This window comes from Tamandua tetradactyla, chromosome 10 (genome assembly GCF_023851605.1).
Source record: "Tamandua tetradactyla isolate mTamTet1 chromosome 10, mTamTet1.pri, whole genome shotgun sequence".
NCBI lineage: Eukaryota > Metazoa > Chordata > Mammalia > Pilosa > Myrmecophagidae > Tamandua > Tamandua tetradactyla.
This window is the reverse complement of record NC_135336.1, coordinates 71,830,071-71,845,586: the sequence shown is the minus strand read 5'-3', so window position 1 is coordinate 71,845,586 and position 15,516 is coordinate 71,830,071. Positions and strand designations below refer to the sequence as shown.

General features: G+C 35.0%; 1 protein-coding gene across 2 annotated transcripts in view; it reads right to left on the bottom strand.

Annotated features, from left to right (window-relative positions):
- Positions 1 to 3,138: 3,138 nt before the first annotated feature.
- Positions 3,139 to 15,516, bottom strand: part of LOC143648531 (multidrug resistance-associated protein 1-like) — a 93,376-nt gene continuing 80,998 nt past the window's right edge. For both annotated transcript variants that reach the window (XM_077118720.1, XM_077118721.1), the window contains 7 exons: positions 14,985 to 15,111; positions 13,526 to 13,627; positions 9,041 to 9,184; positions 7,364 to 7,522; positions 5,785 to 5,951; positions 4,539 to 4,733; positions 3,139 to 4,180 (listed from right to left, as the gene is read on the bottom strand). In XM_077118720.1, the coding sequence (XP_076974835.1) occupies positions 4,054 to 4,180; positions 4,539 to 4,733; positions 5,785 to 5,951; positions 7,364 to 7,522; positions 9,041 to 9,184; positions 13,526 to 13,627; positions 14,985 to 15,111 (1,021 nt within the window). In that variant the 3' untranslated portion in view covers positions 3,139 to 4,053. The remainder of the gene's footprint in view (positions 4,181 to 4,538; positions 4,734 to 5,784; positions 5,952 to 7,363; positions 7,523 to 9,040; positions 9,185 to 13,525; positions 13,628 to 14,984; positions 15,112 to 15,516) is intronic.

The window sequence follows — 15,516 nt, the reverse complement described above, 5'->3', positions numbered from 1 at the left end:
TCAGAACAGAAAGTCAGATGTTCAGAGGGATACAGTGGTGGCCAAAATCCTATTAATATGTATGTTTAGTAATAAGATGAAATTCAACGAAACTGGGAGAGAACTGTGTCATGGTTAGGGACAGGTGTCAACTTGGCCAAGTTGTGGTACCTGTTCATCTGATTGGGCAAGCGCTGGCCTGTCTGTTGCAATGAGGACATTTCATAGGATTAGGTCATGATCACATCAGCTACATCCACAGCTGATTCCATTTTTAATCAGCCAAAGGGGAGTGTCTTCTGCAATTAGTGATGCTAAATCCAATCATGGGAAGCCTTTTAAGGAGGACTCAGAGGAGACAGGTTGCATTCCTGATTTGGCTGGTGAGCCTCTCCTGTGGAGTTCATCCAGGCCATCCATTGGAGTCATCGGCTTTGCAGCCTGCCCTGTGGATTTTGGACTCTGCATTCCTACGGTCACGTGAGACACTTTCATAAATTTTATATTTGCAAGTGTTCCCTGTTGATTCTGTTTCTCTAGAGAACCCTAACTAATACAAACTGAAAGGCCAGTAAAGCCCTCTATGTGCATTTCCTTGTGACAGAGGAACCAACAACCAAAGGCTGCCAACATGACTGTTTTACAGGAGACAGCATTGCCTTGATGATGCTTTGATTTGGATATTTTTCTACCCTCAAAACTGTGAGCTAATAAATTCCCATCATTTAAGCTTACCTATTCATGGTATTTGCTTAAGCAGCTGAGAAACTAAAACATTCTAATATACTTTCTTATTAGAGTTTTCTTGATATTTTTCCTAAGAACTTCCTCTAGATCAGTTGGAACTATTATTTATGTGCATATCAAAATACAACATTAAATCTTAACATTAAGTTTGATATCAAAGCTGTATTCAGAAATATATGAAATTTCTATTATTCAACCATTTTTGAACTGGGAAATGGTTTCTTATAGTTCAAACCAATGCTACTTTTGAAGATACTCTCCCCATTTACTAGGTAAAGCCATTGGTTTAAAATTTTGCTTTGTAAAACCATTGGTTTAAAAACCTTCCCTGCCGCCCCCACCCCCACATTCATGAACTACACACTCTTTGTAAGTGGCTCTGCTAGAAATGAAATATCTTGGTGGCAAACTGAAAAGAGTATCATCAATTTTGTAGTTGCATGGAACTGGACTTTACATTTTATTGGTTAAGAACCTCTTAGAACCTTAGTTTAATTTTCAGTAAAATAGGGTTGATAATACTACTTTCCTAACATTCTTAAGTGAAGACTGAAAGTGACAATTCCAGTGCCTTATACATTACCTGGCACGTGGTGGATTTTCAATAATAAATATTCTCACTGTCCTGAGTCAACTTAATGCTATTTTGGATTTTGCTTCTATCGCCCATGGTAAATATTTTTGTGTATTGAAGTTATAATCATTATCTATTTTCTTAATCTATTTTGAAGTTGCATTTTTTATACAAATGAGATATTTGTTGAATATTGTTTTTAATTCAGATGTATCATCTCTATATTTTGAGTAGGCTGCCCTTTACCTCTATTGTATTTCATTGAGTAAACAAGCTTAATTTAAGTAATTGAAATTAGAATAAAATATGAATTTCTCAAAGCACCAAATTATCTTTGAGTAATTTTGTCCATTAGTCATTTTTTCTTTACTTTATTACTGCCTTATTTCTACTCTAACGGTTTTATATATGTGTGTATGCAGCGATCCTAAGTATACAACTTGCTGAGTGTTTGCTAACTGAATCAGTACTCAGATCAATAAACAGAACATAACCAGCAGCCCAAAAGCCAGCTTCTGTGCCCTTTAATCATTACTCCTTGCCACCAAGGGACAAAATCCTAACTTCTTAATTGTATCGATTCATTCCTCCTTTGTTATTATTTTACTTTTATATAAATGGAATCATGGAATCATACAATAATACTCTTTAGGGCTTCTTTCACTCAGCATTCTATTTGTAAGCATGTTATGGGACAAAGGCTGTGGATTCTTTTGCCTGATGCGCTAAATAACCAATTTCTAAAACACGAGAGCTTCAAAGAGAGAGGTATTACTAAGCATGTAGTAGGGGAGTATGGCCTATTGGCCCAAAATCTGTCTTCCTGAACAGCAGTAATTTTGGCAGTTTTATTAGAGGAAAAGATGGGCAGGGTTTAGGATAATAAGCACAGTGGCCCCAGATGATGTAACTACAGGTGTTCTAATTATTGAGCATGCACAGATTGATTACATGCTTAGTCACAGAACATATGTAAGAAAATGGTGGAATGAGGTATAGTCTAAACTACTGAGCATCTCAGGCAGGTGCACTTTGGTTAGATCCAGCCTCAGTTATCAAGGTAACTTGGACTTGGGGTGCGTTAGTTCCGAGCAATAAACATTAGGGGCTGTCTTTAGTGATTACAAGACTATACGTTTGAAAAACTGGATAACGGTACAAATGAAGGTTAGTCACTTTTTTTTTCAGAAGATAAGGACTATACAATCATTATTAGAGATCAAAGCAGCTGGATTACAATTTAGAGATTTCAGGAATTTCCCTTTCTCTACTCCAATATACCAGAAAGCAAAAGGAATCTCTATATAATGATTCAGTAATCAAAATCACCCCTTAAATCCTGACTTCTCGGTTGCAAGAATCATTGGTGGTGTTGCATTATAGCTGTTGTATAGTCATTCTCACAGCTACGAAAGGTTCCATTGTATGAATATACCACAATTTTGCCATTCTACTGTTGGTTTACCATTAAGTTTTTAAATTATGCAACTGTTCTGATTAATGCACTAAAATTATAAGTACAGAGGCAAACATATCTGCTAACTGATAGTAATGAAATATCTGGGTCTCTTTTTTAACAGAAATAAACAGATAACTATTCAGTGTTTACTGAGTACAAAGCATAGTGGCAGGCACATCAGGGATTAAAAGGAAAGGTAACATTTCAAGTAGCTTACATTTTAATGAATGAGTGTTTAGATAATATAGGATTTTATAGTTTAAGGTCACTTTTCATAAACATCCTCAAGGAATGAATGAAATCGTGTGAGTGAATAGAAAGGAGAAAAGGATGACATAAGAAATAGATAAAAGAAAAAGGATATATTAAAATAGTTTATTAAGACCATCTCAAAAGAAAACACCATTGACGTTTAAACACTTCAAATCCTAATGACAATTCAGAGAAATAATGTTATTTTTATTACATAAAATCACTAAATTAAAAAGTGCTAAAATATGATTAGTATTATAATCAACAATCTGAGCTGAACAAATATATCCAGTGCATAGCACATTGAGGTTGAACTAGTCAAATATAATGTTCCATAGAAAATTTGGGTGTTTTACTCAAAGGTAAGTAGCAAAATATGATAAAACATTATTTTTAAATAAAGCAGATCAGAAAACTCAGTTAATATAATTATACTTTCCCAAAGGCAGCTGAATGACTTAATGTTTCTGTGATTTCATAAACTATACGGCAGCCAAACACATATTATACATAAGCTCCTATATCATGTTACTCTCATTCATAAAATACTCAATTCTACTAACATTTGCTGGGTATCAACTATATGACAGGCCCCTGGCTGGGAATCTAGCATAAAAGAGAATTAAAACTTGGCCTTTGTCTTCAAGTAGCTTTATCTAGTGTGTGTTTGTGTGTGTGGGGAGGGGAGGATGGGAGGTAAAAGGGGTGGGATAAAGGTAAGCACATGTTTCCGGTTAGAACACAGAAAAGGGCCATAAAGCAGACTAGGGAGTAGGGGATACTTTGTGGAGTAAGTGACTATGGCACAAAGTCATAGATGTTTAAAGATTAAGAGGCATTTAGCACTTTGTGCCATGTGGGAAAAGTGGGCATTCCAGAAGGAATGAATGGAAAACAAGGTAGGGTACGGTACAATCACAGTGCCTACAGGCATTTGCGCCAACTTGTAGCCAGGGCGTGCCTTTGTGCATTTCTTCCCCATCATTTTTTAATGGAAATATATCTCTTTTATTCTGTATAATCAACATACAGCTAAAATTATTTATTTTTTGTCCCTGAATTGTGTTATTCCAGCTTCCGTTATCATTTCAAAGAAAAGTCCTTTCTTACGCATTAAATGCTGCGGTGCTTCGAATTCCACAATTCTTCCAGAATCTAGCACCAGCACTCTGCAAAACGAAAAGAAGCCAGTCAGGTAACAATCTATAATCAATTTTCTGCCTCATCTGTTTTTTGGCATAGTGTGTGTAAGGTTTACATCACTATGTGAGTTAGTTCTTTCGGTGTAAAATATAGGTACTATTTATTTAGCTTAGGAAATAAACCAAGTTTCCTAACATAGTTGCTTTAGGATTAACATTTTCTTCTAATTATTTTGGAAAATATCCTCCATACCACTAGGAAAAAAGAATGTGTATCTCACAGCATGAATGAGATTAATAGTGGAAAGTAATTAAACATGTTGTATATACCCAATATCTTTCTATATGGAAATTGTTTTATTTCTGGAAAATAATTTAAGCATACCTGTCTGAATCGATGATAGAATTCAGTCTGTGAGCAATCGTCAGGATGGTACAATCAGAAAATTCCTTCCTGATTGTGGTCTGTATCAAGCTATCAGTCTCAAAATCGATAGAGGCTGTTGCCTCATCTAAAATGAGAATTTTTGTTTTTCGAAGCAAAGCACGAGCAAGGCAGACAAGCTGTCGTTGTCCAACGCTGTTAAGAGAATGGCAAGATAATCTCAGCACCTTACTTTTATGGTCACATGCTCCCTCTTCTAAAATTCTGATTGGACTGTTATTCGTTCTATTTCTAGCCACACATTCATTCTTTCTTAACACATATTTATCAAATGATTATTATGTGTCAGACACTCTCCCAGGTTCTGGGAATGCAGTAAAGGAAAACAACAGACAAAAATCTCTGTCCTTGGAGAACGTACATTCTAATGGGTATGACAGAATAAATAAACAAGATAACTGAGGGAGATGCATAGTAAGAAGAGACTAAGTATAGTTCAAGAATACATAATAAACATATAATGAAATATTTTATATATGATATGTATATGATAAGTGCTAAGAAAAATTTAAGCAGGAAAGGGGAATATAAAATGTGATTGTAGAACTGGCACTGAGAAATGGCCTTATGAGTAAAATCTGAGAAAGTAGAGAAAAATGAGCCATGCAATTTCTAAGGGAAAAGTATTCCAAACAAAGGGAATAACAGATAAGAAATTGTTGAGGCAGGCAGGCACTGGCCTGACATCCTCATGGAACAGCAAGGCCATGTGGCAGGAACAAGAGAAGAAGGTGTGAGTACTCTAAGAAGAGGTTGGGGTCACGTGCTGCAGGGTCTTGAGGAGATTTAGGAAAATCTTTAAGGCTTTATGTCTCTGACCACATGAAGGGGACTAGCCTAAGACATCAAACAGTGATGAAGAAAAAGGAGCCCCATACGACAAAATTTGTTGCAAATAAATTCAGGAAGACGGTGATTAAAGGAGGAGTCTTCACAATAAAATTAAACAGTGATCCACTACAAACCTTTTTATTTTTTCAACTTTCTTTCCTTTCACCAGCAGTTTCCCAGCCTGCGGCTACCATTTTATTGCTTGTCCCTCTTCCCTAGAGGGAATGAGCAATGTAGGGCTTTGACCAGATAGAACTCTTTTGTGGCTCAAGAGCAATTTCCCTTTCAGACCAATTCAAGTTTCTAAAGAGCATGCAATGGATACTTGGGACAAGCTCTGTTCCTAGTAGCTTACCTGAGGTTTTCACCACCCTCTAAAATCTCATGCTGCAGCTTCCTGGGAAGAGACTGCACAAACTCTTTTAAGTGACACAATTCCAGTACCTCCCACAGCTCACTATCAGAATACTTTTCCAGGGGATCCAAGTTCATTTGAAGGGTTCCAGAAAATAAAACAGGGTCCTAGAGAATAAAGTAGTCACCTATAATGTTACTGTCACATGAGGCATACATATATATATATATATATATTTTTTTTTTTTAATTGGACTAAGAAAATGAGAAAATGCAAAATGATTAAACCTAATATAATTATCAAATTCATCTCATAGCAAAGTGATTAAACCTAATATAATTATCAAATTCATCTCATATTTGAAACAAAAACAGAGGAGAACTAGAATAAATTAAGATTAAACTGCCATGAACACCCTGATTTTCTTTCTCCTCCTCCTATTTTTTAACTTTATCAATAACAACCACACTAATAATGATGACAGCTGTTACTTAGCCAGGGATATAATAATATGATTATACTATAATATACCACACAACACAGCACAAGATATGTATATTATCAATAAGCATGCCAACCTAGAAAGATTGATATTGCTATCCCTATTTCATAGTCAGTGACCTGGAAGTTTCAAGGAGTTCTCATCCACAGCCACAGTGAAAATAGATACATGGTGAAGAGAATTCAAAGATGGTTAACTTTAAGCTCTTTCCACTCCAAAATGCCTGGTGAAATCACGTTTTACAACATCTGTATTTACAGGAGAAGAATGCCTAATGAATGTCTCCTTTACTTTACTTCACCTGTTATTTATTTGTAAGAAAGGAATGACAATGTCTCTTTTCTCCACTAAAATTTTCCCTGCCAGAATTCCAGATTTTACTCAAATTTGTTTCAAAATGAATCAACTATTACAAGTATATATTAAGCAACACAGCAGAGATTTTAGTACTTTGAGATATTTTTAGAAGATAATATACAGATGTCGCATAAATGATCAGAAAATAACCTGTCTCTCAAACTTAACTGAATAAGACATTTTTTGCTATAGAGACATATTCTTGAGCCAATCTGTATACTTGTTAATGCTCAATTTCTTTAGATTCCACAGACGGACAAATCAAGGGACTTGAGAAAAGAATCCTAACTGAATTATTGTCCTTTTTAAAATTTATGTTCCCAAACTTCAGGTATAGAGTCAAAGCCCTATATTCTAACCATCAACTAAGCAAAGATCTCAGTACTTTTTATTTTTTTCTTCCAAAAAAATACGAAAGCATTTTTATTTAATCTTTCATTAGAATTCTATTTGCATGTATTATTATGATGGAAACTTTCAAAGAGAAAAACCAGTTTTTGAAATAGATGAATGTCATTAGGAAGAGTGCTTTACAGTAAGAGTCTTTAATAGGATGCAATTACATAGTGATTTTCCATGATACATCTTAAATGACATGGCTTCCATATATATATATAATAAGATTTATATTCTTAGAAGGAACAAATTTTCAAGAAATAGAGAAAAAGATGTTCCTCTCGGCTGAGTTAAAAGAAAGACTATAAGCAAAATTGGCTTTACCTGCGGAATAATATTAAGTTTGCCACGAAGGTCATGAAGTCCGATAGTTGATATGTCAATTCCATCGATGATAATTTTGCCCCCTGATCTCTCTACAATTCTAAATAAGCAATTTGATAGTGTCGATTTGCCTGCTGCAGTCCTTCCCACAATTCCAATCTGTAATAAAATGATTATAAATAGCTTGCACTGTATTTTTCTTTAAGAGAATGGGACCTCCGCACTGACAGTAAATCTGTTAGGTATTGGGTCAATGGGATCTAATTTTGCCAAGCAGAACAACCTTGACTGGCATGGAAGATGTAATGTGACTTCTAAATACCAGTCTTCTATCCCAATATTCCTTACTCACTGGAAAGACTCTGGCTTCTGTGTTTCTTTTCTCTAGTTTTGAATAATTTAGTTACCACCTAAGAGGACCAGCAAGCCTGGAAAAAGTAGGTCATCATGGAACTATCCCTGGACAAGTCACAAGGGGTGTGGACAAAGATAGCACTGACAATAAGGTGGTATTAGTAGGACTTTCACAAGGTTGTACAACCCCTCCCCCCAAACAAACAAACAGGGCTTCTTTGCCAGATAGCAAAAAATCCAAAGGAATGCTTGCAAATTTTCCTGGCATATCGAAACAGATATTGCATTAAAACTATTGAGGGTTGCCATAGATAATGTTGCAGGCTCTTGGACTCCTGGCAGAAATAATCAGCTTGTCTTCAACATCCAGCAACTGAGCATGTTCCTTTGGCCATGAGAATTAAAGCAATCTCTTCTGGTCACTGATTCATGTCTTGACATTAATAGGAACATTAGGCAGGGAGAACATTAAAGAGGTTGGTTATGCCCTAATAAAAGACCTTAAATCTTATGGCTGCCAAAATACAGAAGATAAACCAGGAGACTGCTGAATGAATTGCAGTAATCAAAATTTCAGAAAGATTTCATTTGTTCCAAAAAGATCTCTGTCTGTGAGATCACAGCAGTGGGCTGGTTTAGACAGTTAGAAAAATAGGTGTTTTGCATTATGAAATCCAGGTCTCTTAAAAAGGGAAAAGTAGTATTGCTATTAATTTGTTTTTTTAACTTTTTAGCTATTTTAAAAAATATTTTCTGATTAGAGAAATATGATTTCATAAAACATTGTGGAAAAAGTAGGAAAATACAAAGAAAGTAAAGATTGCCTGAAATCCCATCATCTGTAAAGAATCACTATGTTTTATAATGTCCCTATTAATTTGCTAATGTGTATATTTGTTTGCTTTTTTACAACACAAAACTGATATTATCAACAGTTTTGTATACAGCTTTTAATACTAAAACTACATTTCAAGCATTTCCTCATCTCATTAAGCAGCCTTGAAAAACATGATGTTATTGACCATGCAAATATTCCATCTTAATCATTTGGGGTATTTTGGATAACCATTGTCTTACTGCTGTAATTCATTTTATAGAGCTAGTAAAATGTAAAGTCTACTAAAATGTTTCACAATCGTGTATGAGCAATTTTAAAAAATATATTTTTCTTTATAGATGGAAAAATCTGTCCTCCATCACCAACCACATTCATTTTATATGTAATTTGACACAAAAGACTACTTTATATTAAATCCTTTAGCCTTAACAATGAAGGTACTTAGATTAAAGTAAAGGTAAAAACATATAAAAAATATATGGTACCTTCTCTTCTTCACCAGTCTGGAAAGTGATGTCTTGTAATGCTAAACCAAGACCCTCTCGGTATCGAGCCTGATAATTAATAAATTCCACTATCCCTTTACTGGGCCATTGTGATGGAGGTCTTCTAGACAGTATCCAGGGTGCCTTAGAGCAAAGAAATATTCTTTAGTCTATACTGGCAAAAAAATCTTTCCCCACAAAACATTAATCTTCATGAAAGTAAACAAAAATGATGATAGATGAGACATTATGCAGATATTATGATTTTCTGGAAATAGTTTTAAACATTACCAACATAAAACTTCTCATCTAGCTATAAGAAAATCTTAGACATATTTTTTAGAAATAACAAGGTAGCCCATCTCCTATCCAGTTATTAAGAAAAACCTTTAAAAACCCTATAAAGGTACTGAAATAACCTGAAATTTTATCTGAGATGAGGACAGTTTATTCATTCATTCAATCACTCCCCAAATGCTGGATGCTTACTATGTCTGTCATTATTTTAGTCGCTGGAGATTCAGCATTGAGCAAATCAGATGAAAATACTTGTCCCTGTGAAGCATACATGTCAGTGGGGAAAGACAGAAACACATAGCATATGTAGAATGTTAGACAATTACAAAGCTTTGGTGGACAAGAAATAAGAAGGATTGTTGGGTTGTTTAAGGCTTGACGCTTGTACAAAGAGTCAATAATAGAGGTATATGGAGGGAAAAGTAATAATGCATGCTATGACCTATAGTTAACAGGAAGACAGCAATAGTACCATAGCAATACAAGAGGTAAATAACTGGGGAGGGGGAGGGACAAGAGTTAAGGGAAGGTTTAGATTTGTTATTTCAGAGAGACAATTTTCATTGGTCAGTTTGGACTAATGAAAATTGTCTAAAATAGAGAGTGTTGATGACTATACAGTTAAGTGAAGATACTGTAAGACATGGATTATTTATTTTGAATATTATTCATGATGCCCAATGGAGGTGGAGGTGGAGGTGGCTGAAGGATACACTGACAGAGGAGCAGAAAGGTGAATGGGGTATATACATATAATGGAATATTGTGTGCTACAGAAAGGAATGAAGTCATGAGGCATGTAACAAAGTGCATGAACCTTGAGGACATTATGCTGTGCAAAATAAGCCAGAAACAAAATATGTATGGTCTCTTTTAGAACATACTTATAAGAAAATTGGGGCCTAGATGGTAAGCTCTTATAGCAGTCACATATAGTCCAGAGATGCAAATGCATTTCTAGATTCTGAAATACTGTGCTATATGTGTACAACTTAGTATTTTCCCATAATTTTTCGTACCTGTGTGACACATAAGACTCAAGGTAGGAAAGTGCTCAGAAAGTCAGCACTGCTACATTTAACAACTGCTAAAGAAACCAAAAAGGAGATCAGGCTTCAATTAGAGATAAAAATGAAGCCGATCTGGTTTGGACAAAGGTAAATTATACAGGGCAGAGGATGATACTGTCTGTATTACAGAGCTTCATCTACTTATAAGACCAAAGGCAGAGGGTTTTATTTTGCCCCAAACTGAAATTCTCTGTAACACACAATCTAAATCAACCTGAATGGATAGCACATTTAAGCAACCCAAACACACAGAGCCCAGAATGGGAACAAGGGCTTATAAATCTGTGTAGCCTAATTTAATATGCTGATACATCCCTGGGTATGTTGGGCAGATAATTACAAACTATTGGTAAAGACCCTGAGGGACCTGTGAAAAATACGGAATTATTAATCTTTCCAATCTGAGAAAATGCAGGTACTCTTTCAAACATTAGATACTCCCAAGAAAATAGGCCAAGCCCTTGATTTTTAGGCTTGCACTGAAGAAACTTATTTTTTAGTCAAGAAGCTATCACTACCTATAATTAAGCCTAAGAGTTGCTGCCAGAAAACCTCTTCTGTTGCTCAGATATTGTCTTTCTCTCTCTCTAAGACCAACTCGGCAAGAAAAATCACTACCCATTCCCCATAACATGGAGATGACATTCAGGGGTAAAAGTCTCCCTGACAACTTGGGACATGACTCCCAGGGATGAGCCTGACCCTCGCTCTATGGGATCAACAACTCCTTCCTGACCAAAGGGGGAAAAGAAATGTAGTCAGTGGCTAAGCACGTTTAAATAGAGTTGAGAAGCTATTCTGGGAGCTACTCTTATGCAAGCTTCAGCTAGATATTGCTAATTGCCATGGTATGCCAAACCTCAACCAACATCATTCCTGTTATCCCTAAACAACACCCAGGGCTCTAACTGTGACACTACCAAAGTTTCATGCACTAAGTTTACTTTCCTGAAACTTATAACCAATAGATGTTTCCTAGGCCAGAGAATTACTGAAACCCAAAGGTTTCAGCCTCTCCAAGAACGTCAACTACTTACATCCCCCTATCTTATGTTGTCAATACCCCTTTCCAACATGAAATAGTTAGAATGGGCATAGTGCAAAGATCCCTATAGAGTGGGAGAAGGAGGAGTTATAACATAGGAGAAAGGATTTAACTGATGAGTATGACTGCTGAATCACTATGTTGGTATTTCTGTCAGCCTCTAGTGTTTTGGAGCAGCTAAAAGGAAAAACCTGAAATTGTGGAATGGTAACTCATACTAAACTTTGAATTCTATAACTATTTGTTAAAATGTACTTTGAAAATTATTGCCTTTCATATATATATATATATATATGTTATATTTCACAATAAAAACATTAAACATGAAAAAAAAAGAAAGGCTTGAGAGGAGATGGTGAGAAAGCAAGTGACATGGATATGGGTGAAAGAACATTCTAGGCAAAGGGAAAAAGAACATTCTAGGCAAAGGGAACTAAATACCTGTGCCAAAAACCTGAAACAAGGCCTTGTCTGGCATATGTAAGGAACAATAGGCGGTAGAAGAAAACTCAGGAGAGTTGTGGTGCTTGGGCAGTGGAAGGAAATGTTTTCATGGGAGAAAGAGTGATCATCTGTGACAAAAGATAGGTCAGATAAAGTGAAGACTGAGGACAACATTGGAAATCTTGACAAGAGCCATATCAGTGCAGTGGCGGAATGGAAAACCTGTTTGCAGAGGGGCCACAAAAGAATAAGACGAAATTAGAGACAAGAAGTAAAGAAAACCCTTCCAAGAAATTTTGATGTAAAGGGGAGCAGAGAAATGGGGTAGTAGAAGAGTGAATAGGGGTATCTGGACAAATTCACCTGTTTCACATCAAAAGTTTTTGGAATAGTATTTAAACACAACTTGTATCAAGTTACACAGATATTTTTTTTTAACTTAAAAACATTTTTTAATTATGTAAAATATATACATATATAATATGAACATTGTCTTTTTCCAATATGAAACAAATATACATTAATTAAAAATAAATTTAGACAATGGTAATTTTGCCATCAGATGACAATAGACTGTGCTGAGCAAACTGAATATTGGGAACCGGAGATTGTGAAGGTAGACTAATCTTTTATCAAATTCGTACGAAAAGTGAAGGCAAGAACTAGGACTGAATCTGGGAAAGGATTTAAAGTCCAGGTAGTATGCTGAGGACACAGGACATATTTTTGATTATTTATAGGGCAAGATGTGGGTATGTGTCGATGATGTAGGTAAGATGAAGTGATAAATGCAATAAAGCCTTATAGAAGACATGAAGAGATGATACCAATAATACAAGTGGAAATGTTAGCTTTTTATTTAGAAGAAGGGCATCTATACCTCAAAGATATGGGCAAAAGAGCTAAGTTACATGCAGATTTAGATACCTTCCTAGATAATGAAGAAACTAAACAAAGTGAAGGTCAAGCACATTTATCATCTGTTCTGTTAATTCATAAGCAGATGCATAAAATTTACAGATAACTCAAATATTATACTCTGTCATTAGCCTAATTCTTCTCCCTCCTAAATTATAGATAATGAAAGGGAACAAAACAGACTGATTTATTCTCCTCCCCCTTCCCATCCATAAAGATGCTAATGATAAATAAATTAACCAGAAGGTATAAGCAATGAGGGTGCAGTTAATTTAAAAATTGCACAATTAGACTTTAAATAATTATGACACAACTATAATGAGACACTTTCCTCGAGGTAAAAATCTCCATGAAGTTAAAACCAAAGGTTGCATATTTTTACCCTATATTGGTAGAAGGCAAATCACAGTGTTTTTAAAATTAAAAACAGGTTACTGTATTTCTTTTTATAACATCACTGAAATAAGAATGTGTTTTACAACTTATGGATTTTTCTAATTTAATTGCCAGTTTTTATTCTAAGTTAGTGATATATAAAATTACATTGTATTTTATAATAAGCTGGGTTTTAATTTTGTTGGAATGCTGAAGATTGCAACATGAATTTGGAAATGCAGATTTTGTTTGAAAATCACTTTATAAATGCCAATTCAAGGTGCATTAAAATACTTTAATGTTGCTTCCACTTATTAGTTACTTAGCAATGCATACCTCTTTATCCATATTTTCATATTCACAAACTCTTTCAATGGAAACTGCATTGGTTTCAATTTCACATGCTTTCCTTACCCAAAAATTCAGAGACTGAGTAATCTAGAGGAAAAAAAAATGCATATGCTTCAGTTTCTTATATAATGTGAATAAAACTTTATTTTGATATGGTTCTTTTTTTTCAGAGTTTTGTAAATATACTTTTTCTCTTTCGATTTGACAACCTTAGAAATAAGCATATTTTTACATATACATCCCACATGTATTTCTTTATATTTATTAAACTCATTAATATAATAAATAATGGAATTATTGGCAAAATATAGAATGAACAAGTTCAAACATATATTTAGAAAGTCCATACTTAGTGTAAGGAATGCTGCATACTAAAACTGGTGAGATATGCCTCAAGAAATGTACATCCTAAGTGAGAAAAAATGGTACACAATGTTGTCTTTGGCATTCTCCATTACCTCATAGCAGAAGGAAAATTCTCCTAATCTGATACTCCTGCCTCCTTTTTAAAATTTTCAACTCTACTTTCTTCTTTCCCTGCCTCTATATAAAGGTACTCAGACGTTGTAACTTCAAACCTGAGTCTGAAAGCAAAAGCAAAAGCATGATAATTCAAAGAATTTTTTGTAAGGTTAGTGCCAACCTGCTAGGTGACCAACTTGAATTAAACTGACATGGGGCTCTTTAAAGTGTTTATTTAATCAACTTAAGTGCATATTCACTTTTCACTACAAATATACTCATGTTTGATTATGGTATGCTTCCACAAGCCCTGCTGGGGGTGTTATACATGAATAGGTAACAATATTTTCTTTCTAGAAGCCCATATTCAGAAGTAAGAAATGCAACTAGCCTCCAAGGTTTTGGATAAAGAACCAAGAGCATGTGTCCAATTCGCCTTGACATATCTTGTGAAACAATTGTTAGGTCATGCAGAATTGTATCAAGCAGTTCAAAGAACTTGCTATTGTACAGTGAAGGCATAGACTTACACTTTGCATGATAAATATACAATTGGGCTTACTGAGGAAAAACTTACACAGAAGGAGGAGAGCATATTCTCTCTCCAGAGCTCCCATTATCTCTGTGCTTAGTCTGGGCAAAGTTGAATGGACGTGACAAGGTACACAGGGACTCTGGCCCTGTAACGCTCTATATATCTATAAGGATAGGAGAGTAGGAAACTTCTGGGTAACTATGTAATTGCAGGAATTTCCTAGTGGTCCAGAACTCAGACTTGGATATTATTAGGCTATTATTCCTATGCTGTAACTGTGAAATGCTGAGCCAGCTTCCTACCTCTACCAGAAAGGAAGAAGCAAATCTCCAGATTTGTCTCTCCTTGCTTAGTTAATACAATCTATAACTCAGACAGGCAAAGGAGAGAAGAGTTTACTTAATTGGATTTTAAACAAGCATATACCACAAAATCATTATTACTTACATTTAGGGAATAGGATATGCACAAGCCAACTACTGCCGAATCTATGGAATTGCCAGCCAGTACAGCAAGCACTGCAGCAAAGAATACCATTAAGTTGCCAAGAAATTCAAGTCTAACAGATAGCCACCTGTAATAAATGGAATATATTCCTAAGTAACTGAGATGCAAAAGTTTTAGTAAACTTTTCTCTGGGGAAATGCAAAGTAAACATCATCAGCTGTTTTCTTTTTCTCTCCCTTACTTGAAGTTCAACCAAACAGGATCATCTAATGAGGCTGGTTTAAAGAATTTCTCTGCATAAAATCACATTTTAATTCTGCGAGAACTTAGCCTTAAAACTTAATCATAATTAAAAAGCAAAAAAAAAAAAAAAAAAGAGCATCAGCTTAAATAATGCACTGTAGTTAAAAAAAATCCTATTGGAAAATCAATTCTCTTTTCAATTACATATACTTTCAAAAATAATGAAATTGGTCCCTCTAAAAATTAAAATGTGCTCAACTACTCTATATTTAATAGTTCATTTTTCTCC